Source organism: Anastrepha ludens, chromosome 2, assembly GCF_028408465.1.
Source record: "Anastrepha ludens isolate Willacy chromosome 2, idAnaLude1.1, whole genome shotgun sequence".
Lineage (NCBI taxonomy): Eukaryota > Metazoa > Arthropoda > Insecta > Diptera > Tephritidae > Anastrepha > Anastrepha ludens.
This window is the reverse complement of record NC_071498.1, coordinates 2,806,937-2,831,006: the sequence shown is the minus strand read 5'-3', so window position 1 is coordinate 2,831,006 and position 24,070 is coordinate 2,806,937. Positions and strand designations below refer to the sequence as shown.

Here is a 24,070-nt window from a genome sequence, read left to right as displayed (position 1 = left end):
AATATTTAAATAAACCAACACACAGTCTTCAATAGACTTATTTAAGTATATTAATTATATATTATATTATATTTGTATTAATTAATAAATATTCGTCAGTTCTTTTTGAAGCCGTCTGTCATTTCGTCTATTAGCTGTTCATCTGCTCAAGGATTGGCATTGCTGCCAAGTACTCAAACGAGCTCTCACGTAAAAAGGGACAGTTTCGCATCTGGTTATACATAACGGAAACATAGCATTTGAAAGAAGTCTAAAAAATGATTCCAAAAAGACTTCGGTGCTTAGCACTAATTTCTAATGAATTTCTGAGCTAGTTTGGAGTCTTATTTAAACCATATTTTAGCTTATTTTGGTTCTTCTTGATGGTTTCTTGTAGTCATGTCACCCCACAAAAGCTTTGAGGAAGAGGTATTTTGAAGTTTACAAAAAAACTCCAGAAAAGCTCAAAAGTTACTTATTTTCGAAGGCTCTCTGCTTGGGTTATTGCCACTGATTCAACAATTGAAAATCGTTCTTTCTTAAGTGGCAGCATTAGGAAGCAAAGTTGCAAAAGAAGCGACATACCGGATATGCTATTCGTTACTATTTGTTCATTCGTTCATGTCTCGTTCCTTTACGTCGAGTTATGAAAAGAATTTTGAAACGTACTTGAGGACGGTCGTGACTTTTTGTATACTTTAAATCATTTAGAAAAACGTAAAAATTTGAAAAATCGCATAAAAGTGATAAGAAAACAACGGAGCAAATTTTTCGATTACAAATCACTGAAAAAGTAAGGTGTTAGAGAGCAGAAACTTCTACATTTATAGTGCTAATTTTCGTATTTTTCTTTATTTCTCGTTGGTTTTCCTTTGTCATCGCCCTTCGTCGTTGCCTGCCATCGTTGGTTCGTCATCATGTCGACAATAACTCGTATGCCCGAACCTCACGAAATCATTCCAACGTGCCTGTATTTTGGTGCATCTATATATGTGCGCCGTTGTGATTTTCGTCGTTTGCCAAAAACTCGTCGCATATCTGCAAATTCGTTAATCGCTACTCGCTGGACGTCTGACGATTATTGTCTACTCTTTCTTTACTTTATGTGGTATCTATTGAAAAATCATTTCAGAAAAATTACTTCACAACTAAATTTGTATAGAGAGAAACAAGACAAAGTAAGGTAAAGCTGAAGCACTAAGGCAAATCACAGCGATAGATATCGTTGTACAATACAAAAGAAGGGAAAGTGAGTAGTAATTTAATTGAGAAGAAAAAATAATACAAAATGACTTCGCTGGAACCGAACGTGAATCGCCTGCAGAACTTCAAAAATAAGGGCAAGGATCAAGATGTAAGTAAAGTTCTACAAACTAAATAAATATTTTAAGAAATGCGAGCAGTTGCTTTTGGTTATGATGCTGCCAAGTGTAAAGTTATGAGACGCAATTCTTTTAGAGCAGTAATGAGCACATGGGCAGTGGCAGTAATGCGGGGTAGGCACATGTACAATGTATTGCAGCAACGGGGCTTAATGTGCGCTATATGCTGCCTTGCACCCACTACCACCGTTACCATCATAGCTGTTGCTGGTACGTCTTATGTCGTGTTGTTGGCCATGCGCCCGTCACTCGCCAATTACATTTGGTTTTTTTCATCATGCCTGCTCTGTCGCTGTGCAATTATTGATTTTCGCAATCTCCATACTTTTATTCATGTGAACGACATGACAGAGTGTATTGGTGGAAGTGATAGTAGTAGTGGATACGGGCGGCGGATATGTTTCGGATACACGCATTTTCCGTTTTAAAGAAATATGAGCTGATCCATGTCTTTGTTTTTTTAAGGAATGTAATTTGAATATATTGTCTCGTATTGCTATTAAGGATTTTGATATTATAACCCAACGATACTTAAGAAAATCTGAAATTGTTATTGTCGTCTAATTGCGATCCACCATTTATTTATATGTATAGACAAAAGTACAAGTACATATACGCATTTGTGCGCTCTTTGCTTTCTTGGCTTCTCACGATATACACGAATTTCGTCTAGTTGGGCTGTTATTCGCTCAGTTTTGTGTATCACGTGTAGATGATATTTCGTCTCTTCTGTGTTTCATTTATGTTGCTCTTTTCAATTTCAGTTTCTAAAAATTTTATTTATGACGCATTTGTTGCTACTTTCGTTGTTTTAACTTTATTGCTATAGCTACTTAAGATGTATTTCGCATGTGTCATTTTTCTTGTTACGTTTGCCTACTTCTACAAGATCCAAGTCGTTTTTATAGGACTTACGCTTCTACTCCAAGTTTTGTTGTTTAATATACTATGTACATATATACTTGGTCGTACAATTTTAAAATTGTGATAAAATGTAAGGAACGAGGTCTTAGATTTCATTGTAAATTAAATGTATTATTAATTACTAATGTATCATTAAAATTAAAAAAAAATGTAATAGAGGCTCTTAACGGTCTGGCCATTGTGCTAAAGCTGAATGTATGATTTCTATAGATATGTTCGGTGTTGCCGAATCTGGTTTTCCTCAAGGACGATCTTCAGCAGAAATAAAAAATATCTCGAGATACTTCCCGCTCATGACCTATACTGAATGAAAACTGCTAACATAGACTTTGTCATTTTGTACACCGAAAAACGTTTTTTCATCTGCAAAAATAATATTTTTATGGCTGTTGCTGGTGTTCTTCTTGTTTATTTCCAAACTTATAAGTTTGATACCTCGCTATTCGAATAAATGGCGCAAAAACAAGTTACAAGTTATTTCATCCGCTCGCAAGTTTACTTCAATATGCGCTCAGTAAACCCCTTTTTATTGAGATTTCCCAGCACAGTTCAATTAGTTTGCGTTTTATTGTATGACAATTTGTATTACACTAATATATAAAATAATAAAAAAATTTGTTCCGTTAGGAGATGCGCCGTCGCAGAAATGAAGTTACAGTGGAGCTGCGCAAAAACAAACGTGAAGAGACGATCCTGAAGCGTCGCAATGTCCCCAATATGGATTCGAATACAGATGAGGATGACCAGCTGCCGAATACAATCAACCTGAAAAAACTGGCCGAGGCGGCTGCTGATTCATCGAAACCGGAACAACAATTGGCTGCAGTGCAGGCTGCACGTAAGCTGCTCTCCTCGGATAAGAATCCACCAATCAACGACCTCATAAAGAGTGACATTCTGCCAATTTTGGTAGATTGTCTAAAACAACATGATCACACAATGCTACAGTTTGAAGCCGCCTGGGCATTGACCAACATTGCATCGGGAACTTCAGATCAAACCAATCAGGTATGTTATAGTTTTTGTGTTTAGTTAGTATAAAGTAAATAAGGGTAGCTTTGATACCTTATTTAGCCTCTATTTTTACGGCAGAGGTTTCAAATATTTGTCGTTGCCGTAGATTCTTACTAACTATTTAAAAAGAATGCTTAGAATCCGGTGAAAGTAATTAAATAAAAGGGTACTGAGTGTCGAATCAACATTAAGAACATTATTTAGCTCGAAGGGTGCTTTTGATAAAGAAGCAAGTTTTATTAAGGTATTATTATTTTTTTTTTTAATTTAATTTTTTTTCTAGGTCGTCGCTGCCGGCGCAGTGCCGCTCTTCCTGCAGTTGCTCTCTTCGCCCGCACCCAATGTTTGCGAGCAGGCAGTTTGGGCTTTGGGTAACATCATCGGCGACGGACCGGAGTTGCGTGATTACGTCATCAAACATGGCGTTGTGCAGCCGCTGCTATCGTTCATTAAGCCCGACATACCAATTTCATTTTTGCGCAATGTCACATGGGTAATTGTGAATTTATGCCGTAATAAGGATCCACCACCACCAGCCGCCACCATACACGACATCCTGCCCGCACTCAATGTGCTCATCCATCATACGGATACCAATATATTGGTTGATACTGTTTGGGCCATCAGTTACCTAACCGATGGTGGTAATGATCAAATTCAAATGGTGATTGAAAGTGGTGTCGTACCCAAGCTGATACCATTGCTAGGACATGCTGAAGTTAAGGTGCAAACGGCAGCTTTGCGTGCTGTCGGTAACATTGTAACTGGCTCGGATGAGCAAACACAGGTGGTGCTCAACTACGACGCGTTGTCGTATTTCCCAGCATTGTTGTCGCACCAAAAGGAGAAAATCCGCAAGGAGGCTGTCTGGTTCCTCTCCAACATTACGGCCGGTAATCAGTCGCAAGTGCAGGCGGTCATCAATGTCGGTTTGCTGCCGAAAATCATTGAGAATTTAAGTAAAGGTGAATTCCAGACACAGAAGGAGGCCGCCTGGGCAATCAGTAATCTGACTATTAGCGGTAATCGCGATCAGGTGTTCACATTAATCAAGGAGGGTGTCATACCGCCTTTCTGTGATTTGCTCTCCTGCCAGGATACACAAGTTATCAATGTGAGAATGCTTTTTTTCATTGAAGCTATTATGTTTTTAATTTTCCATTTCTAATTCGCAATTTAAACTCATTGTTATAGGTTGTGCTTGACGGACTCAACAATATGCTCAAAATGGCTGATAATCACGTACAGGAGGTTGCTAATTTAATTGAGGAATGTGATGGCTTGGAGAAAATTGAGAAGCTACAAAATCACGAAAATGTTGAGATTTACAAGCTGGCATACGAAATCATTGAGCAATATTTCTCCGATGAGGTAAGTTTTTTGATGGGCTTAGCAGGGTTCGGAAATATTTAAATGTGAAGGTGTGGATTTCAAAACTTTCTGAGTCGTTCACGTTCGTAAATGCGAATAAGAAAAAAAACCCAATTAGTACTTAATTGGCAATAAATTTGTGTCAGATTCTCTATACAAGTGGGTTTAATGAGAAGAGCAAAGCGTCTTTCCAATAAGAACACGAAATGACAAAAAAAAAAAAACGCAATAACGTTAAAACAAAATCGAGAATAAACAAAACAACAAGTTTTCAATGAGAATTTTAAAAATGATACTCATAAAATCAAAACTCTTAACGAGAGATGTAGTAAGTGGCTGAATTCGCTGTTCTCGACTTATGGGGAGAGCGAGTTGGTGAGCTTCATGGGTTGCGGAAGAACGGAGTAGCAAATGACCTACCAAAAATTCCTAATTCCTATAATAAAGGGAACGTTGTTGATTCGAATAAAAAGTATTTTAATTTCATTTCACCAGCCTCCACAACGAACTTTGAGATGTATTTTGTTCTAATGTTGCAGGGAGCTGCTGCCTCCTTAAACTTTGAAAAAATGTTCATTCTGATCAAAACTCGATTTATTTGATGATGAAAGTTCAATATATCTAGGCTAAGTTTTCAGTTCAATTCTTTAGCTACAATTTTCTACATTTTCGTCACGCCGGATTTTTAGCTATCAAAAACGGATTGTATTGCGAAATTGTATGTGCTTGAAGACCAAACTCAACGACGCAATGAAAATTTTACATTGCCTTGGCAGCCGGTTTCATGGACCGGAATGACGCGTGTTTTTCTCGACCAAGGCTTGCCGCCACAGTGAACTAACTTTGTTTATGCGCCTTGCTTCAACACTTGACTATCGGCGCTGGGAAAACTCGATGAATTAAAATTGCTCCATATACTTCTCGTCAGGACAGGCATTGATCCTAACCCTGGGCCTTTAGTCTATTTATTCTAACCTTGCCAAAACAAGGTTTCACCTGAAACTAGTGATACGGGTGGTGCCATCTTGGGAGATGCTCAGGACTTAAGCCTCATAGGGAATTGACCACTCGGCTTGTGGCTAAATGCTGTTCTCGCCATCATGCGCCTTCAGCCTCAACGCCATCCTCTAGCGGTTCCCTTAAATACCTCAACTAAAACCTGCACGACTCTCCGGACTTCACCAGAGTAGCATTATTCTCCACATTTTTCAATCCAATCACTAAACTGAAGGGATAAACAAGAGGTAAATACTAATACCGACAAGTACGATACAGTTTGCTGGGCCGGCAGCTTTTGGTCGGGGGAAAAACTGGATTCATTCCGGTAAAGTAGAACCGGCTGCCATGGGAATGTAAGAGCTCCAGCTACCCAGAAAGACCCGCGTAACCTTGGCGCAATTGCGTTCTGGGTATTGTAGCAGACTAAACTCCTACCTATCCAGAATTGGCCCCGATAGACCAAGCATATATCCAGCATGTAAAAGCACCCTGCACGACACTAACCACCTTTTTACATGCGCCATCAAACCCACTCATCTAATATCCCTCTCCTTCTGAACCCAACCTTTCGAAACAACAAGTTTCCTGAGCCTACCTTTCGATGAGCTAGATGAAGACTAACTACCGGTAACTACATTGCACTGACGGGTCTAGTAAGCTGCTACAACAACAACAACAAAGGAACGTCTGAAACTAGTAAAACGCAGTGGGCTTAACTTCAGAGCAGCCAAAACAATGCCGTAGCCGTCCTACGGGATGTATCCTGGTGTCACCCTACATCATCTACACATGAAGGTTCCCTGTTAAGGATCATAACATTATGCTCAGCAACAATTCCTGCTGGGATGCTACCGCAGGAACCACGCCTGCATATTTAAATTCCCTTTAAAAATATTCTGAATTGCTTTAAAAGAATATTAATTTTTTATTCTGGTAATTTTTTTGCGATTAGCAACACTATTTTGTGAACCATTTTAATTATTTGTTGCTTTTATACTGTGCTGAAGTGTGGAAGACATACAAATATAAATAATTTTAAACTGAAATGTGCCTTTTTATTTATTTTTAATTTGTTTTGTTTTTCCTAACAACTTTTCCTAAATATTGTAGCTACATAAATACTCGTGTATCGAATACCACAATTATCAATGCACGACTATGGTAATTATTTTTTTTCACCTCACATACGCGAAAGCGAAAGACTTGGGTTTGTTTTCTTGAACGACACAAAAAATTTTTCCGAACCCTTGGATTTGGTTTTACATTTTCAACCATAAATAAATCATTTGCAATTATTTATTTCTTCTATATAGCCGGAACAAGCCAGCCTCGCCCCCACCAACGATGGCACCCAATTCCAATTTGATCCGAACGCTGATAGCAAATTACCAATGAATTCTTTTAACTTTTTGAATTAGCACGGCTGCTGTAGAAATAACATACGTTTAACCGTAAAGCTACTACCACCAACACGACCGCGACTAGCACCTAAACAACCACCAATTACAAAAACAACTACAACACAACATACTGTTGAGCCATCAAGCGCCAGCCAATTGACGTATCAAATATTGAAAACGACAACACCGGCAGCAACGGTCAAGTGTTGAACTGACTGACTGACAGCAAAGATAAATTTGCATAACAAAAAAAAAAAAAAAATATGGAGAAAATAAAAAAAAAATATACACCGACAACAAAACAGGAATAGTAGAAAAGAAAATCAACAGTAACAGCAGCAAGAGGAATATTAAGGAAATGCAACGCAAGAGGCGACAACGACAAAACATCTTGATAACTGCACTGCATATTTTGTTGTTAGCTAACATCACACAAATACAACCATTTTTATAGGATCTGCAGCAGTGATCAGTGAGAATGAGATGCAAACAACAGTTACTCATATGAAAAAAGAAAGCGGCATCAACAACAATAGCAGCCATCGCCAAGTTCGCCTGTCCAAGTTGATTATAATTATAATATTAAATGAAACAAAATTATATTCATATATATATATATATATATATATGCCTATATATACATGGAATTTTTTGAGTTTAAGATTGTAGAGAGAAACGAAATGAAGCAAATCAACAAAACAGTCTACTGTCGCATCAACAACATCATCAACCTTTTTTCATCACACATAAACCCCAACCAACTTCATTATCATGACTACAAAATCAAAAAATAAGGTTAAAAAAAAACCAACAAGTGTTAAATCATCTGATATTCATAATCAGCGTTAGTGGGCGTGATGGAGTTGATGTGTACTAGTGTAGGGATAAAACTCACTTGTAAGACAAGTGAAATTATTTAATAAGCACCAAATAGGTTTCACGATTTAATTTGGTAATTTTAGATTTCATGTAGACTTTGAGTTTTCTTTTTTCCAAAAACTGCAAACTAAAATTTATTAACTTTTTATTATCGCTTGACTAACGAGGTTTTCTTTTCTTGAATAGCCCAAGCAGAAAAATTTCCTTTACTATAAAATTTTAGTGAAAAATTCATTGAAATTAAGTTGTGAAATAATAAAGACTGGCCTTGAAAACTCGAGAACTAATTTCGCATCAATCTTTCAATAAGCAATTCCCGATTTGGCAGACTTTTGAGTTGCGGAGATCTCGGGGGAAATTTTTAATATTTTCTACATAAGTTAATACAAAAAAAAAAAAAAAATCCTTTGTTAGTCCTCAACGACTACAGTAGGCTAAACGCCATAAGCCTCAAGTTTTTTTTCCATACTATATATCGCCAAGAATAAGTACTAAATATATTTTAAGTGGGGGAGGTTCATATTTACATTCGTGTAGTTTAATAATGTGGATAAAAAGACATTTTTGAACTGTTTCAGAGTTTTCGCGAAAAAATTATATTCATACCTTTGCTTAGAAGATTACACTTGAGGATTTGCCGTTTTTGGCATATTTTTCGGAAGTCGTCTGGCTTAAATTTGGTGAAAAGTCTTAACATCTCACAACTTAACAAAAAAATTCATCACATTTGAAGTTTCATACTAAGCTAAGTTTTTAATACCCAATTTTATAGGGGATTTGGAGTCGAGTTTAATTTGGCCACAAATATGTTAAAATTATTTTCATTATTTTTTTTTATGGTGTAATTTCCATGCGCCATGTTTTACAACCAAAACAGAATTACCGTTAAAGCGCTGCCCAAAAAATCATGGAAAATGTTTTAATGATACTAACAGAAACAAATGCTAGTGGGGTAGTGGGGAAAAAATGTCTAGCAGGCGTGAGGCAACATTTTGGTAGTTAAATACTTTTCTTTATTGAGTTTTACATTGAACTTACTCAAAGTAGAACCGAAACTTGGGAAATTCTTTGATATTGATTTTAAATTATTGTTGAAATTTTAGAATTTTTAAAACTGTTTCTCATTTATGGTTGTTTGTTTTTTGTACACATTTCAGCTTTGTTAAATCTTAAAGTTAAGTTTAACCCTGGAATATTGGAAGTTTAAACTTGCAATTAATTAAGCTGCAAAGTGGTTACCATCTTAACGTCTTCCTGCTGCTGCACATCAACTCAACAGAAATGCTCATGATCATGCAACTAAACACTACACTCATTTTCCGCATCTTCTCTGTCAGTAGCCTAACATTTCGCTCTCAGTTCCAGTACAAAAAAATGTATGTGTCGTTTATAGTAATAGGGGCGTGTTTACATTTTTTTCGAAACATTTTAACGAAACTGATGAAATAATTTATTTACGTAAAAAGTTTCTTTTTTATTTGTAAATTTAACACATGCCATAACAATGTATAAAAAAGGGGGATCGCTCACAATTTTATGAACGACACATAGCTTAGCTACGATATACCACTTACATACATACATTTCTGTGGACTTTTCACGAAGCCGCTTTTTTGAATTAAGCCGTTTTTTAAATTTGATTATCAGTGATTTTTACGTTATACGGGAGAGGTCCAATTGTTCAGTGCTTGTCTACTGTGTTTAACCCAGTAAAATGAACCTAGTTTAACTAGAAAGCAAAGCTTAACTAACACTAAAGAACTGGCCCTTAGTCTAATTTAGTAGTTTTGTCCAGAGTCCAGAGAATTGAGAGTTCAGTGATTACTCTGGTTGGAGTTTCCTTTGTTTAATCTTTTTTTACATACCATTTGTAAATTCGTTGTATCATTTAATTTTCTTCCTTTTATTTTTTAACTATTTTGGTGAGTTATTTCTACTTGTGTTTATTTTTTTAAATTAATTTTCACTACTCTGTCTCCTAAATATAAGGTCTGGCATATGCAAAGGGCTGTGGCACCATTTTTTCCATAACAAACCAACCTCTCTTCCTCAACCCACTCTACAAAAAGTTGCACTGCACAACATATTTCAAGCAGACTGTTTTATTTCTTTGATTTTATCTTAAAAAACTGAAATTATTTATGCATCAACATTTCTGCCCTAATAAACTAATTTTTTAGTTTGCAATGTCAAGTTTTGAACAAACCCAAATAAATGTTTGAAAGATAAGAAAACAGTAACATTTTAAACGCACGCTAATTGAGGTAAAAAAGTAATAATTACAGAACGTAAGATTAAAAACTGCGCGAGAACTCACACTTACACATTCTCAATGAAAAGAAAATGTAAATTTACGTACTACAAATATCAGCAGCAGAATGTAAAATGAAAAGACAAAAACAAAATATTCTGAGAGCCATTAAAGCTGCGAAAAGCAGATTTTAAAATGAAAAAAAAACTTTATTGATAAAATTTTAAAGTCCAAATGGCAGCACACGTGCATAATGATGAAAATATATACAATACAGAAACACCAACAACAACACAAAGAATGGAAAGCGAACAAAAAATGCAACGCACTGATAACGCAAATCTGTATACACCATAAACACATGCAAATGCGTACGAAGCAAGAGAAAAAGTTAAGAACGCAAATAAAGCAAAGAATTAGGTAGTAAGCGGTAAAAGCAGAAAACAGATAAAATCAGAGTTTTTTGGCATAGAATTAAACTCACCATAAGAAAGATAGCGAAAACAAATATACATAAATCTTTTTTTTTTTTTGAAACTCGTGCAGTGAAAATAAAAATTAAAAAGAAAATCAAATTAATTAATACGAAAAAATATTAAGATAAATATTAATAATAGTGCAGCAAGCATATATTTCAAAAATATAATACTTGCATTCGACAATTACGAAATAAAGTAATTATTTAAATTAAATTTTATTAAAAAAAAAGAAAGGGAAGTAAATATATAACATTTAGCGTTTTGTTCTCACTTCGCTGTACGGTGTGTATTGTGAGGTTTGAAAGGGAAGAGTTGTTTGAAATTTTGTTTTTATAAATGTAAATAAGCTTTGAAAAGTTTTTTTTTTTAGAATGTTGCTGAATTGGCCGTATACAAATTCTAGTGTTTCCGGTAACGTATGTATGTCGAACTGAATGTTGGGGGGAAGCAAGAGATTGTTATTGTTGTTGTTGCAACCTTACTAAACCCTGTCTAGTTATATGCAGCCCTTAGTGTTGTAATTGAGGTTAACGGTATACCCAAGAAACGTTGCCCTTTCCACTGTGTCGGACCGTAGGGAAAGATGTGCTGGTTGTAGTAACGTCGTAAAATATTTCCTATAAATTTTTGAATTTTTAAATATGGTTTGGTTGGTTTGAGTAGGTATGTGTATCGTGTGGTTTAGTATCGTGCAGAATTTCTTCACATATAGGACATACAAAACGGAGTACCTTCTGTCATCTAACAAATATCGGCGCACTCGCGTATCGACACCCACGTTGTTGTTGTAGCAGCATAAACATTCCCCATACATATATGGGGAATGCTACTGAAGTGACAGTCCTTGGCTAGATATAAATCCGGGTCGTTCCGGTAACGTAGAACCGACTGTCGTGGGAACGCCGATGATCTGACACCTCTCAGTTGAAAAGGTTGTTCACATCCCTCAATTGTGGCAGAATATACTTTGAACATAAGCAAACTATTAAGGAAGTTATTTCCAAGTACAACAAAAAATCAAAATCGACACCCACGTCGCTGTTGACAGTTGTGATTGCGAGGTTGTAAGAGATTTCGTTTATCTAGAAACCAGCATTAACATCGATAACAATGTCAGCCTTGAAATCTAACGTAGAATATCTCATGCCAACAAGTGCTACTTTGGTGAGAGCGTAGGAAGGTGTTAGTTGACTCCTGATAAATGCCGGCAGTCCGTTAAGTCCAGCAGTTGCGAGTATGTATTGCTGAAATACGTCTTCCAGCTTTAGGAGGTCTAGCAAGCACTTGCCTTTACCAAGTGTGTAGAGGTGGTTCCCTTGGTAGCAACCCCATAGAAACTACTTGCTGATCATAATTGTATGCTCTTTGACAAGCTGTCCGCCATGGCGATATCAGAACGTATCCCGTAGCTGTCTTAAATGAGGTAAGCTGCTAACAACTTTATCCACAGCGCTCTATTAGTTTGAGCGGCCCTGTTGTTGTTATTGTTATTGTTGTAACATCTTACTAAACCCTGTCAGTACGATGTAGTTAACGGTTGTCTTCGTCTAATTCATCTATCGGTATAGACCAAGGAAACGTGCTGTTTTAACATGTTGGGTCCGGACGGAGAGGGGTTAGGTTAGGTTTCATGGGGCATGTAGAAAGCTGTTTAGTGTCCCATGGCAGCCGGTTCCACGTTATCGGAATAACTCGGGGGTTTTTTTAGAGACCACGGGCCACCGCCCCCATAAACCCTTATCGCTGTGTAGTGCACCGCATCTTTGCGCGACCATCGAATATTCTGCAGCTTCTGCCAAAGTTTTGACTGATTATTCGGTTTTCGAATATTTTTCATATATCCCTATATTATATATTACAAGTGGAGGCCAATTCTGACACACGAAGAGATAGCAAGGCAAAAGCGGAAATGACAACTCAGTCGAACGCTCTCATACCAAGAATGATAGAATACTATATTGCACCATCCCAAAGAGCGTGACGTCAGTACAGAAAATAAGAGGAGATCAAGCGAAAGAAAGAGGAAAATAAAGAACGATGAAGTAAATAGTGCACAAGAAACGTTTAACCCTTCTCTGAATACACACAAAGGTTTGTTTATTGTCTGTACTAACGTCACTCAATTGTCATATTCACCTTGTACAAAGTAGCGGTTTCCGGTTGACGCCACCTTTGCGCATCGCCATCTTTCTACATCGTGTTCTCATACCTGACTATTATGTCAAGAAAGTGTAAACAAACAAACATTTCAAATGAAAGTGTATAGTAAAATTATATATGTAATAATATCTTAAAATCAGATTCATTAAAGTCCTTTTGTTTAGTAGTTGCAGCACTTTCGTTTTAACCCTTATGTACAAAGTGGTGATACAAATGCACCACCAAGTAAGGAAAATGTAAATATATCGATGACTAAAGTAGTTAGGACTATGAAATTCCGCTTTGAAATAGCCTTGTGCAAACAAAGCTAAGAGTAACTGTTAACTAATGATAATCTGGCTAGGCATTGGTAGGTAAACGTCAGTAAGTTATTACTTTTAGTTGCTTAAGTGACTCCTGATAGTAATTACATTGTGGTTATTCTTCTTTTGTTGGTAAGCGACTGGAGTTTATGAATTCGATTGGATGTCCGCTGTAAAGAACTACGAAATGCTATTGACACAGGTGTTGAAAATAGATGGCTAGAAGAGCATGGGCAAGTTGTTGTTGTTGTTGTAGCAGTATCTTCGCCCTGTCAGTGTAGTGTAATTACCGGTTGTCTTCGTCTAGCTCATCTAACGGTAGGCCCAGGAAACTGGCTGTTTCGACGGGTTGGGTCCAGAGGGAGAGAGGTGTTAGATGAGTGGGTTTGATGGGGCATGTGAAGAGGTGGTTAGTGTCGTGCGGGGTGCCTTCACATGCTGGACATATGTTTAGTATGTCGGGGTCGATTCTGGATAGGTAGGAGTTTAACCTGGTACAATATCCAGAACGTAATTGTGCCAAGATTACGCGGGACTCTCGAGGAAGCTGGAGCTCTTCGTCTGCGATAGGTGGTGGTTGGACTCCGATAACGGCATTCGGGGGTCGGGAGCTTAAGAAGGTGGTAAGGGTCTCCCGATGAATGTCGTTAATTGCCTGTCTGTATACTGTCTGATCCTGGAGTGGTCTGTCAGTTTTGTCCTGGATCTCGTCCACGTAGTTGAGGAAGTGTCTCCTGATGTGCCTGGGAGGTGGCTCAGGCTCGAGCAGGTGTCTGCATGGGTGAGGCCTACGGTGACACCCAAGCAGAAACTGCTTGCCGAGCATTTTGTTGTGCTCCTTAACCGGGAGCATGTGCGCCTCGTCATGCAAATGTTGGATAGGGGACATCAGGAGACATCCTGTCGCGGTCCTGATGGCAGTATTCTGGCAGGTCTGAAGCTTCGTCCACTGCGTATCACTGGTTCCAGGCGACCAGACAGGCGCGGCATAGTTAAGAACCGGTCGGCCTATAGCTTTGAAAGTCGACAGCAACATTTCTTTGTCTTTGCCCCAAGTGCTGCCGGCGAGCGACTTGAGGACCTTGTTGCGATTCTGTACTCTCGTTGCAATAGCGGTTGTGTGCGCTGAGAAGGAGAGCAAGCTGTCAAAGGTGACTCCCAAAATTCTGGGGTTGTTTACCGTCGGTATTGGGGTATCATCGACGTGCACCTGAATTGGCAGCTTGACCTCCTTTGTCCAGGGGGTAAAAAGGGTCGCCGTGGATTTAGTGGGAGAAAGTTTTAAGTTTCTCGCAGTGAAGAAGCGAGAAAGGTGGGCGTTTACTTTTGAGCATAGGCCATCAATGTCATTGCCCGACGCCATTATCGTGCAGTCGTCGGCATATGAGACCAGTGAGACTCCCTCTGGTGGCTGGGGGAGTTTCGAAATATAGAAATTGAAAAGCAAGGGTGAAAGGACACCACCCTGCGGTACTCCTTGCTTTATTTTTCTCTGTTTTGAGGTTTGGTCTCGAAATACTACCGACGAGTGACGACCACTCAGGTATTTCGCGGTCCACCTCTTCAGCCCTGGCGGGAGTGTCGACTGTAAAATGTCATCTAGTAGCATGGCGTGGTTGACTGTATCGAAAACCTTTTATAGGTCCAACGCTACTAGGACAGTCCTCTCACAGGGGTGGTTTTGGTTTAGTCCACGGTTTACCTGGGTGTTTATGACGGTGAGTGCCGTGGTGGTGCTGTGCACTCTACGGAAACCATGCTGGTGTGGGGCTGGAGTCAGGTGTTCAGTGAGGAGTGGGAGTAGAAGGGCTTCAAGCGTCTTCACTACTGGGGAAAGGAGAGTTATCGGACGATAAGACTCCCCTTGGTTGGCGGGTTTTCCAGGCTTCAGTAGTGGGACCACTCTCCCTAATTTCCACTTATCAGGAATGATGAGAGTGGACATGGGCAGGTTGAAGACCTTTGTGAGGTATTCTACTCCCAATGGACCCAGCTTTTTCCACATCAGCATGTTTAGTCCGTCGGGGCCAATGGCTTTTGATGGTTTCATGTGTTTGATGGCCCCCTGAACCTCGTCGCTGGTGAAAGCAAGCGGTGCACTGTTGTATGGCAGTTTGTGCAGCCGTCTGGTGGCACAACGTTTAGATCTGTCGACCGGAGGATGCAATATAAATTGCCGGCTAAAATAGCTCGCGCATCTCTTCGGGTCCGACGAAGTACGACCATTGAAGGTGATATCCACCTTGTCGTTGTGCTTCGTCGGGTTCGACAGGGACCTTACGGTGGACCAGAGCCTGCTCACACCATGGGTGAAGTTACAGGACTTCAGATGCTCTACCCGTTTGGTCCGCCCGGGATCGGCCTGGCGTAGGCGGTCACGCTCGTTTGCCATAACGGCTGCTTCGGCTGGGAAGTTGGGACGTAATTCCCGGATCCGTCCAGCAGGTATGAAGCGAGCCGCGGCGGCTGTAATCGCCTTGCGGAATGCGCGTTCGCCTGCGCGCACATCGGTGGGAGTGGGTAGGGCTGTGAAGATGTCCTCAGTAAATTCCGCGAATCTGGTCCAATCAGCTTTGTTGAAGTTGATGTATGACCGGTGATCCGCGGAAACAAAGTCGGCAGGTCTCTCGATCGAGATGATAATGGGCAAGTGGTCTGATGCAAGCGATAGCATAGGTCGCCAGGTTATGCTATTTATCAGGCCAGCGCTAGAAATTGTTATATCTGGCGAGCTGCTACAATTGCCCACTACCCTAGTGGGGGCGTCGTCGTTTACAGTGCTGAACGTCGAATCGTCTATCTGCTCTGCCAATAGCTGTCCCCTACGATCATTTGGCAGGCTTGAATGCCAAGGATCGTTATGCGCGTTAAAGTCACCTACTACCAATCGGTTTTCTCCCCTGATGAGCGCACCAATATCGGGGAGATATCCTGCCGGGCAGCAGGTGACAGGGGGTATGTAAATATTATAAATTTCGAGCTCGGCATCGCCTGACCGGACAGCTATACCTTGACGTTCTAAGGTGCTGTCCCTGTGGTCGATGCCTTCATCAATAAGACGATACTGCACTGAATGGTGTACTATGAACGCTAGGCCACCACCGTTGTCTCGCTCGCGGTCCTTTCGGTGCACATTGTAGCCGTCCCTGGTAATCAGGGGGGAGCTAGCGTGCAGTTTTGTCTCCTGGACCGCAGCTATCTTGATTCCGAACCGACTCATGAAGTCGACTATCTCGTCAATCTTGCTCGTGAGTCCGTTGCAGTTCAGTTGCAGAAGCTTGAAGCTTCGCGGGAGTGTCGTCATAATTCGGGGGGTGAGGGATGCGTGATGTTGTCTGCGTTGGTCCTGCTGTGCGTTCCGCAAAATGGGGAATGGCCTGATGTTGTCGGATGGCCGCGCCACGGGGGGCGGTTGCGGGTGCAGAGCTCTGCAGCAGGGGGCAACGTAGTCGCGTGCCCACTCACGGGTGGTGTGCAGGCCGGAGCACCTCCGAAAATGACACCAGCCACTGCAAGAATTGCATTGAACAGTTGTCAAGTTCCGAGGAACTACGGTCTGACACACGGAGAAGACTGTGCGGGGGACCAAGAGCTGCTGGTTTGTCCCCGCACTGGGGTAGGAGCAGGGGGGTTGGGGGTTGGAGAGGGAGTTGTGTTGCTCTTGGGGGCTCCTTACCGTTGAGGTGTTGTTAGTGGCGGCAGTGTGATGTGCCGGCATTGAGGGCAGTGTAGCCGTAGAGGCAGGGGCCGCCTGTGAGCGGGAGCAACACGTGAACACATACCTTGTGGTCCACTCCCTGTGTGTCTTAAGGCCTGAGCAGGTCTTAAGATGGCACCACCCGTTGCACTGGTTACACCTAACCGAGGTGGAGTTCGGGTGGAGCCGTTTGTGGCAAATGCAGCAGTAGAATACTTCAGGTCCGGGGTTGGGTTCGACGCCAGCCCGGAAGAGAAATATTTGGAGCAAACTGGCTGCAATGAGTTGCTCCTGTGACGAAAGATTTGGGGTAAAATACGGTACACTAGACAGGGCTAGTATACTGGGGCGGCAGCCCTTGGTCGGGAATAAAAACCCGAGTCATTCCGGTAACGTAGAACCGGCTGCCATGGGAATGAGCATGAAAGTGTCGAGCATGGGCAAGTTGTAGATGATGGTGTGTCTAGGCGGAACCACTGGCCACTGAGGCTTTCATCCTGATGCAATGTGATAAATAACAGTGATTTCAATGAATCTGTTGAAGATGTAGCTTCTGAGGCAGAGAAGAACATGGAAATCGAATTTAGTACCGACGAAATGGATACATATTTCAGTAGCAGTCAAAGCTCTATTCAAATTTTAGCTGAAAGGAGACGAGTGAGAGCAGATACAAATACACTCACTTTGACCATCAGGCGCCAATCCACTGATGAAATAACATATCCTTGTAAAAGTTCGTCTGGACATGCCGCTTTTCAAAATACTCAATAGGGCTTACATTTGATAATGCATCGTATTGGGCTTGGAAATTATTAAAAAATATCTTAACTCCAGCTCTGGACGAGGCCCACTCTTGGATCAACAAAGATAATTGGTCGTTATTGGAGAGAAAGGAATTGCAAGTTAACAGACGCCATCATACGATTTGTTATTCCTGGATTATTTTCTCTGGGTTAAACAAGCCATTAGTCTACGCTAACATGCCAATCCCCTTTTACGAGATCTAGGGAAATATTCGACACGTCTCTCATATTGTTCCTAGTCATCAAAATTGGACCGACCGCTTGAGCCACTGTCAAGGTATAAATGTAGCTTCAAAATAAAGCAAGCATTAACCCTCCCTTGGGGCACCCAAGTCTGATCAAATTGGCTTTTTCAACTTTGGACGTGAATTCAACATATTTCTATTACAGCTAACGACTTGAGCTTCCAGTTAGCTTCCCAAAACTTAATTTCTATCGATTTATGGATATAACCGTTTAAAAAGCATCCTCGAACAGGAAGAACAACAATATTTAAAAAGGTACACATGCGGTTGGGCACCCCGGGTCTACATGCCCCCGGGTCTACATACATTTGTATGAGAATATGTGGCAAATGCGCCACATTTGTAATTAATTTTTAAGCATCGCAGGTAAATATCTTTAATTTCTTACCTTTTTCATGGTTTCATTTTTTGTTTTTGGCATGCATTTAGCTACCTACCGAAGTAAAAGTATTTTGGTTTGTTCTTTATTTCAACTCATTGCGAAGAAGGTTGAAGAAAAAAAAATTGATTATAATGAAATTTATGCTAAAATATGAAATGATATTTATTTATGGATTCAGTGGAAGGCAAGCAAAACATGTATCAAAGATTTTTGAGTGCTGTGACATACTGGATTGAAATGAAACGAGTTTTTTGACGAAGCTTTTTGACTCCTTGAAGACAAAGACGACAATTTTTCTTCGCTGTGAGTGTGTCGGCTCCGGTTGGTTGTTTGACTACAATATTAATTGGTTTGTTGAAAAATGCTTCCATACCCAAACGAGTAGTGAATTCAAAAATAACGGCTGGATTATTCAAGCGACTTTCGATGTCTGCAATGATCAATGTGTTCGAGCACATCAAGTTTCTTGGTTCCGGGTTAACTTAATACCATATCGTTGTTGTTTGATTAAAAATATTTCCTATTCTGCTCACTAGCGCATATAAACAAAAACTGTGTTGGCTTGCAGGTTTTACATATTTTAGATTTAATTCATTTTCTTGGCGACTTTAGTATGTAGTAGAGTGTAAATTGTAATGCAGGTTGCATATTTTTAGGCGCGTCACTAATCAAATATAAACTTATGTTCTATTCACTATATTCTCCTTCAAAACGTTTATCACTTCATAATAAAAGCACAAAAAAAATGTAAATTTTGTTAAGTCAAATATTTAAAAATTATTATAAATATCAGAAAAATTTTAAACAACTCCAAAAAACCCAAAATTTCTAGTAATGAGTGGAAAAGTCGGACTCCTTTCCCGCCTATACAATGGCATAATTGGGACAGCTGACAAATTTGTACCAAGCCCTATGCGTCCTTTGTGGGAGCATCCAGCAGGTGAACGAATCAAAAATGCATTATAGTGAAATAAAGAATTAAAAGTAAAGCAGATAATACAAAAAACAAAATTGTTTATATTCACATATGTATCCATGTAGGTCCAAAAACGATATTCTTCTGGGCACCATTAGGCAAATGGGTATGTTGTCTCTCATCTATAAATACCCAAATATACATATAATACATAAGCATATACAAAATTCCAGGCACTCGTTATAGCTGGCCTTGGTGATATAAATCGTCCAGTGCATTTATTGTCGATTAATCAATGCGCGGTCTTAGCCACAACTGGTTTAATTTGGTCTCGATACTCATTGGTTATTATTCCCAAAAATTGGTCACTTTTTTCGGTAAATGTTTTTGTCGCACTCACCCAAATGTATCAAATAGCACGCGCAGTACAATACCAACAGAGCTTAAAAAATAAATCTGATTAAAAGGTTTTGCTAAACGTGCGAATTTATGCATGTGTGTTTGTGTTTTTTTTCTATAAAAGTTGTTAAGAATTTTTGGTAAAGTAAGAAGGAACGGGCGGTGATTGATCGCAGTTCCCATGATGGTGCGATCTCTCAAGCAAACTGGGACTTAATCAATAGGAGCCTCTGGCCTCCACTTGCCAACAGGAAATGGAAGATCAACTACGGCTTCCAAACGCTGACTCTGACGCTGAACGAGGTTGTCACAGACAACGATGAGGTGGTTTCCAACTCCGGCATGGTAGGCGAACTCTTCGAAAGGGTTACCTTAGAGGACATGGAGGGGAATACTCCGATCTCTCTGCTATGGAGAATGAGGAGTCTCTCCTCCCTACATCCGATGAAGAGAACGCAGACCAAACCGTGGTTGGCTGCCCTTCAATAACGTACAAAAGCGATGGTGAGGATTGTACAAATCAATCTTCACCACAGTAAGGCGGCCTGAGCCGCACTCATCCTCCGTCTCGCAGAAAGAGAAGAGGATATCGTGCTCATTCAAGAACATGGGTCGTAAAAGACCGGGTTTGCGGTTTGAGCAGCAGAGAGTACAAATTGGTTTATGTCACTGACAAAGGTAAACCCAGGTCGTGCATACTAGCAAAGAAATGTATTAATGTATACTTACTAATCCAATTTAGCGATGCGGATAACGTAATCACGGCAGTGGAGTCCTGCGGAAGGACTATATGGCTTGCCTCATCTTATATGGCACACGACGCGGAGCAACCACCTCCACCACAACTCATAAGAGACGCAGTTCATGAAGCATCGAGATGTGGCACCCCATTCATATTGGGAGCAGATGCTAATGCACATCATCATCTCAGCAGTTCAGACACAAACGCACGTGGTGAGTACATCTTTGAATTCATTATGTGTAACAATCTTTATATTAGTAAAATAGGTGATACCCCTACTTTTGTAACAACTACGAGAAGTGAAGTTCTAGACATCACGTGTGTCAATGAACGAGGGTCCCAAATTTTAAAGGACTGGAGAGTGTCTACAGACAACTCCTTCTCAGATCATAGGTACTAAATGCACACCATTTCATTGCCAACTAAACAGTTCAAGCCGGTTATAAGCCGCAGACTCACAAACTGGGGGATGTTTGAAACCACGTTATCCAGCAATCTCCCAGCAGCGAGATACACAATTAACTCCGAGCCACAGCTCGACTCAGTGGTTGATGAGCTGACTTCAGCATTTCAACAAGCTGCGAAAGCAGCATGTCCTCAGAGAACAAGAAGAGGAAAACCGAAACCTCCATGGTGGTCCACTGATATAGCAAACCTCCGAAGGGAATGCAGAACTATGTATAACGAAGCGAGGAGAACCAACTCGTGGGACAGATACAAAGAATGCCAGCGTAGATTTAATTATGCCATAAGGGCAGCAAAAACGGCGTCTTGGAGAGACTTCTGTCAAAAGATAGAAAGTGTTTCGGAGACCAGTAGATTCCGGAAAGTAGTATCAACAAGTCCCAGTAACCCTAGCTACCTCATAAAAGAGAATGGCAATTGGACAACCAGCAGTGAAGAAACACTAGAATTACTAATGCAGACGCACTTTCCAGGTTGTCTCTGCAATGAAGACAGTAGAACCCACCTTATAGTTCACTACGAGAATCCCCCAATAGATTTCATAACGGAGGGCAACATACAATTTGTCATTGGCAGCTTCAAACCTTACAAATCACCGGGACCTGATGGAATCATTCTCGCTGATTTGCAACACACAAAAGATATGATTGCACCTACACTCGCCTTAATTTTTGAGGCAGCGATACGCCTTAACTATATCCCCAAGAAATGGGCAGAAGTAAAAGTGGTATTCATTCCCAAAGGAGGGAAAACCACACATACGAAACCGAAGGACTTCAGGCCAATTAGCCTATCGTCCTTTTTGTTAAAATCTTTAGAGCGGTTGCTAGATGTGCATATCAAAGGAAGGATTAGCGACAAACTATCACCTTCCCAACATGCATACAGCAAAGGCAAATCAGTGGAAACAGCGCTTCATGAGCTAGTTCACACAGTCGAGAAATCACTTCACTACAAAGAATTTACCCTCGCTGCCTTTCTAGACATCGAGGGTGCTTTCAATAACATATATCCGGAAGCAATTACCACTTCGCTAACGGAAATGGGAGTAAGCAATGCAATAGTCTCGTTTATAGAACGAATGCTAACTGGGCGAACGATAAGCGCAATATCAAATAATATCATATGCCGATGATATTGTAATAGCAATCTGGGGGAAACACCTTCCAACATTATGTGACCTCCAACAATGATCTCTCAACAGACTATCACTTTGGTGTAAAAGTCGAGGACTAGAGGTAAATCCGGAAAAAACGGATCTGATACTTTTAAGTAGGAAACACAAAACATCTGCTCTTCAATAAATATTCCTAGGAGGGAAACCACTTAAAGTAATAGAAAGGGCAAAATATCTAGGACTTATACTAGAAAGGAAGCTAAATTGGGGGCTCACAGTCGCAGACAGAGCACGTAAAGCTATGACCGCAATGTACTCCTGCGGAAGGCTTATTGGGAAGAAATGGGGATTGGAACCCTGAATGATATATTGGCTCTACACAGCAGTGGCTAGGCCAATTCTCTACTACGGTATTGTAATATGGTGGGATGCCCTTCAGAAGGGTGTGAACATCAAGAAACTTGACAAGGTGCAAAGACTAGCATCTGTTCTGATAACCGGCGCCATGTCAACCACACCATCGAAAGCATTATATGCGACATTAAACCTCTTTCCGGTAGATCTCACATTGATCTCTGTCATAACGGGGCACTGCCTAATAGGTAGACACGCCCAAAGGATGGGTGTGCAAACACATGACTTCTGTAGAAGTTGTCTAGATGAGGACGAGGAAGAGACAATCTCGCACCTACTGTGCCACTGCCCTGCTCTATACAGACGCAGGTTTACTATTCTGGGTAGACAATTTTTTAATGAGTTAGAAGACCTCAGTTCTATAGAAATCAGAGATATTTTAAAATTTTTGAAAAACACACACTGGTTTTAGGAGAGATAGGGACAAGCTCCCCACGCGGCATTACAAAGGGCTATGAGCCTGAGTGTGTCTCACAGGACAACCGCTTCAACCTAACCTAACCTAAGTAGGAACGGTGGGTATTGATAAGGCTTTGCGAGGTGTACCGATTAAAACTCGGAAATTTGTATATTAAACACAAGAAAATTAAGTTACGAGCGAAATTTAATTATTCTCTTCATAATATAGGGTCCGGCACTCAAAGTGTAAAACAATTAAAGAGGCCATACGTTTAGTTTGGAAAATGTCTTTCATTCAAATTAAAGTAAAAAACGTGTGAAAATAAAACAAAATTAAGAATCAATTTACTTTTGCCTTGACTATGGCCTTGAGACGGTCCAGACGCGAATCGCAAGCTGCAGGAATGCGATTTGCAGGTATTTTGACCCACTCGCGGACAATGGCTTTTTTCAGCGCCTTGAGACTGGTAAATTTTTTAGTTCGGACCTTGTTCTCCAAAATGCCCCAAAGAGAATAATCCATCGAATTCGCGTCTGGTGAATTTGAGAGCCACTGTAAGGACGTCAAAGCAACTTCCAGAATACTTTCCCGATAATATTTCGCATTTACCTTGACGCCAGGCTCGATGAAAACGATTGGAGCGCGCCCATCTGCGGTTACAGCGGTCTAAACCACTACATGTGGTGGGTGCTGCCTCTTGGTGGCCAATCGATTACTCAAATTCTCGTATGAACGGTCAGTCAAATAAACCTTATCGTTTTGGGAGTTTGCGAATTGCTCAATTTGAAAAATTTTCTCGTCGGAAAACACGATGTTCGGAAATTGACCGCTTTCGGCTAAGCGAAGCAACTCCTTCGCTCTCTCAAGCCTGACTTCTTACTGCTTTGGTGTGAGATCATGCGCCTTTTGGATCTTGTAAGGCTTGAGTTTGACATAATTTTTCAGTATGCGGTGGATGCTGCGGTCAGATATTTCCAGTTCTCTCGCCATTTGATTGGCACTTCGGGGACTTCGCTCAAGTCGCTTCTTCACTTTTTCAACCCTTTCACGTGACCTTGCAGTCTTCACGCTATGCGATGCTACCAGTATCATTGTAATGAGTAATTGTGCGATAAACGAAAGCTTTATTTTTTTACTTTAAGGTGCGCGAGCTTACAAACAACAGCTGATGCCCGTGCGAAAATGTATCTTGTACCTTTGGTTGCCGTTTTTTTTTTTGTAAACAAAAAGTTGGCATGACCCCGGTTACGTCTGCCAATCAGCTGATTCCATCAAATTCGCTGAGAGCTTGTTAACGGTCTGATCTGCGACACACCTCTAAAAATCTTTTCACCAAGGTTTTTCTCCATT

At 40.5% G+C, this 24,070-nt stretch overlaps 2 protein-coding genes across 2 annotated transcripts; both read left to right on the top strand.

Moving 5' to 3' along the window:
* Positions 1-596: 596 nt before the first annotated feature.
* LOC128861810 (importin subunit alpha-3) lies at positions 597-7,377 on the top strand. Its single transcript, XM_054100187.1, has 6 exons — positions 597-772; positions 1,112-1,333; positions 2,913-3,293; positions 3,583-4,413; positions 4,494-4,670; positions 6,983-7,377. The coding sequence occupies exons 2-6, from the start codon at positions 1,268-1,270 to the stop codon at positions 7,085-7,087; spliced, it is 1,560 nt and encodes a 519-aa protein (XP_053956162.1). The 5' UTR covers positions 597-772; positions 1,112-1,267; the 3' UTR covers positions 7,088-7,377.
* Positions 7,378-16,816: 9,439 nt separating this feature from the next.
* LOC128861816 (mitochondrial pyruvate carrier 2-like) lies at positions 16,817-19,668 on the top strand. The gene is made up of 3 exons (XM_054100193.1): positions 16,817-19,207; positions 19,309-19,349; positions 19,417-19,668. Exons 1-3 carry the CDS (start codon positions 19,102-19,104, stop codon positions 19,645-19,647), a joined length of 378 nt encoding a protein of 125 aa, XP_053956168.1. The 5' UTR covers positions 16,817-19,101; the 3' UTR covers positions 19,648-19,668.
* Positions 19,669-24,070: the final 4,402 nt, after the last annotated feature.

Excerpts from the sequence above, each read along its gene's own strand:
- LOC128861810 (XM_054100187.1), top strand. The coding sequence starts at position 1,268 with ATGACTTCGCTGGAACCGAACGTGAATCGCCTGCAGAACTTCAAAAAT. Across the intron at positions 4,414-4,493 it reads AGGATACACAAGTTATCAAT|GTTGTGCTTGACGGACTCAA; the intron begins GTGAGAATGCTT and ends TCATTGTTATAG. Across the intron at positions 4,671-6,982 it reads AGCAATATTTCTCCGATGAG|CCGGAACAAGCCAGCCTCGC; the intron begins GTAAGTTTTTTG and ends TCTTCTATATAG.
- LOC128861816 (XM_054100193.1), top strand. The coding sequence starts at position 19,102 with ATGAGTGGAAAAGTCGGACTCCTTTCCCGCCTATACAATGGCATAATT. Across the intron at positions 19,208-19,308 it reads TTTGTGGGAGCATCCAGCAG|GTCCAAAAACGATATTCTTC; the intron begins GTGAACGAATCA and ends GTATCCATGTAG. Across the intron at positions 19,350-19,416 it reads GGGCACCATTAGGCAAATGG|GCACTCGTTATAGCTGGCCT; the intron begins GTATGTTGTCTC and ends ACAAAATTCCAG.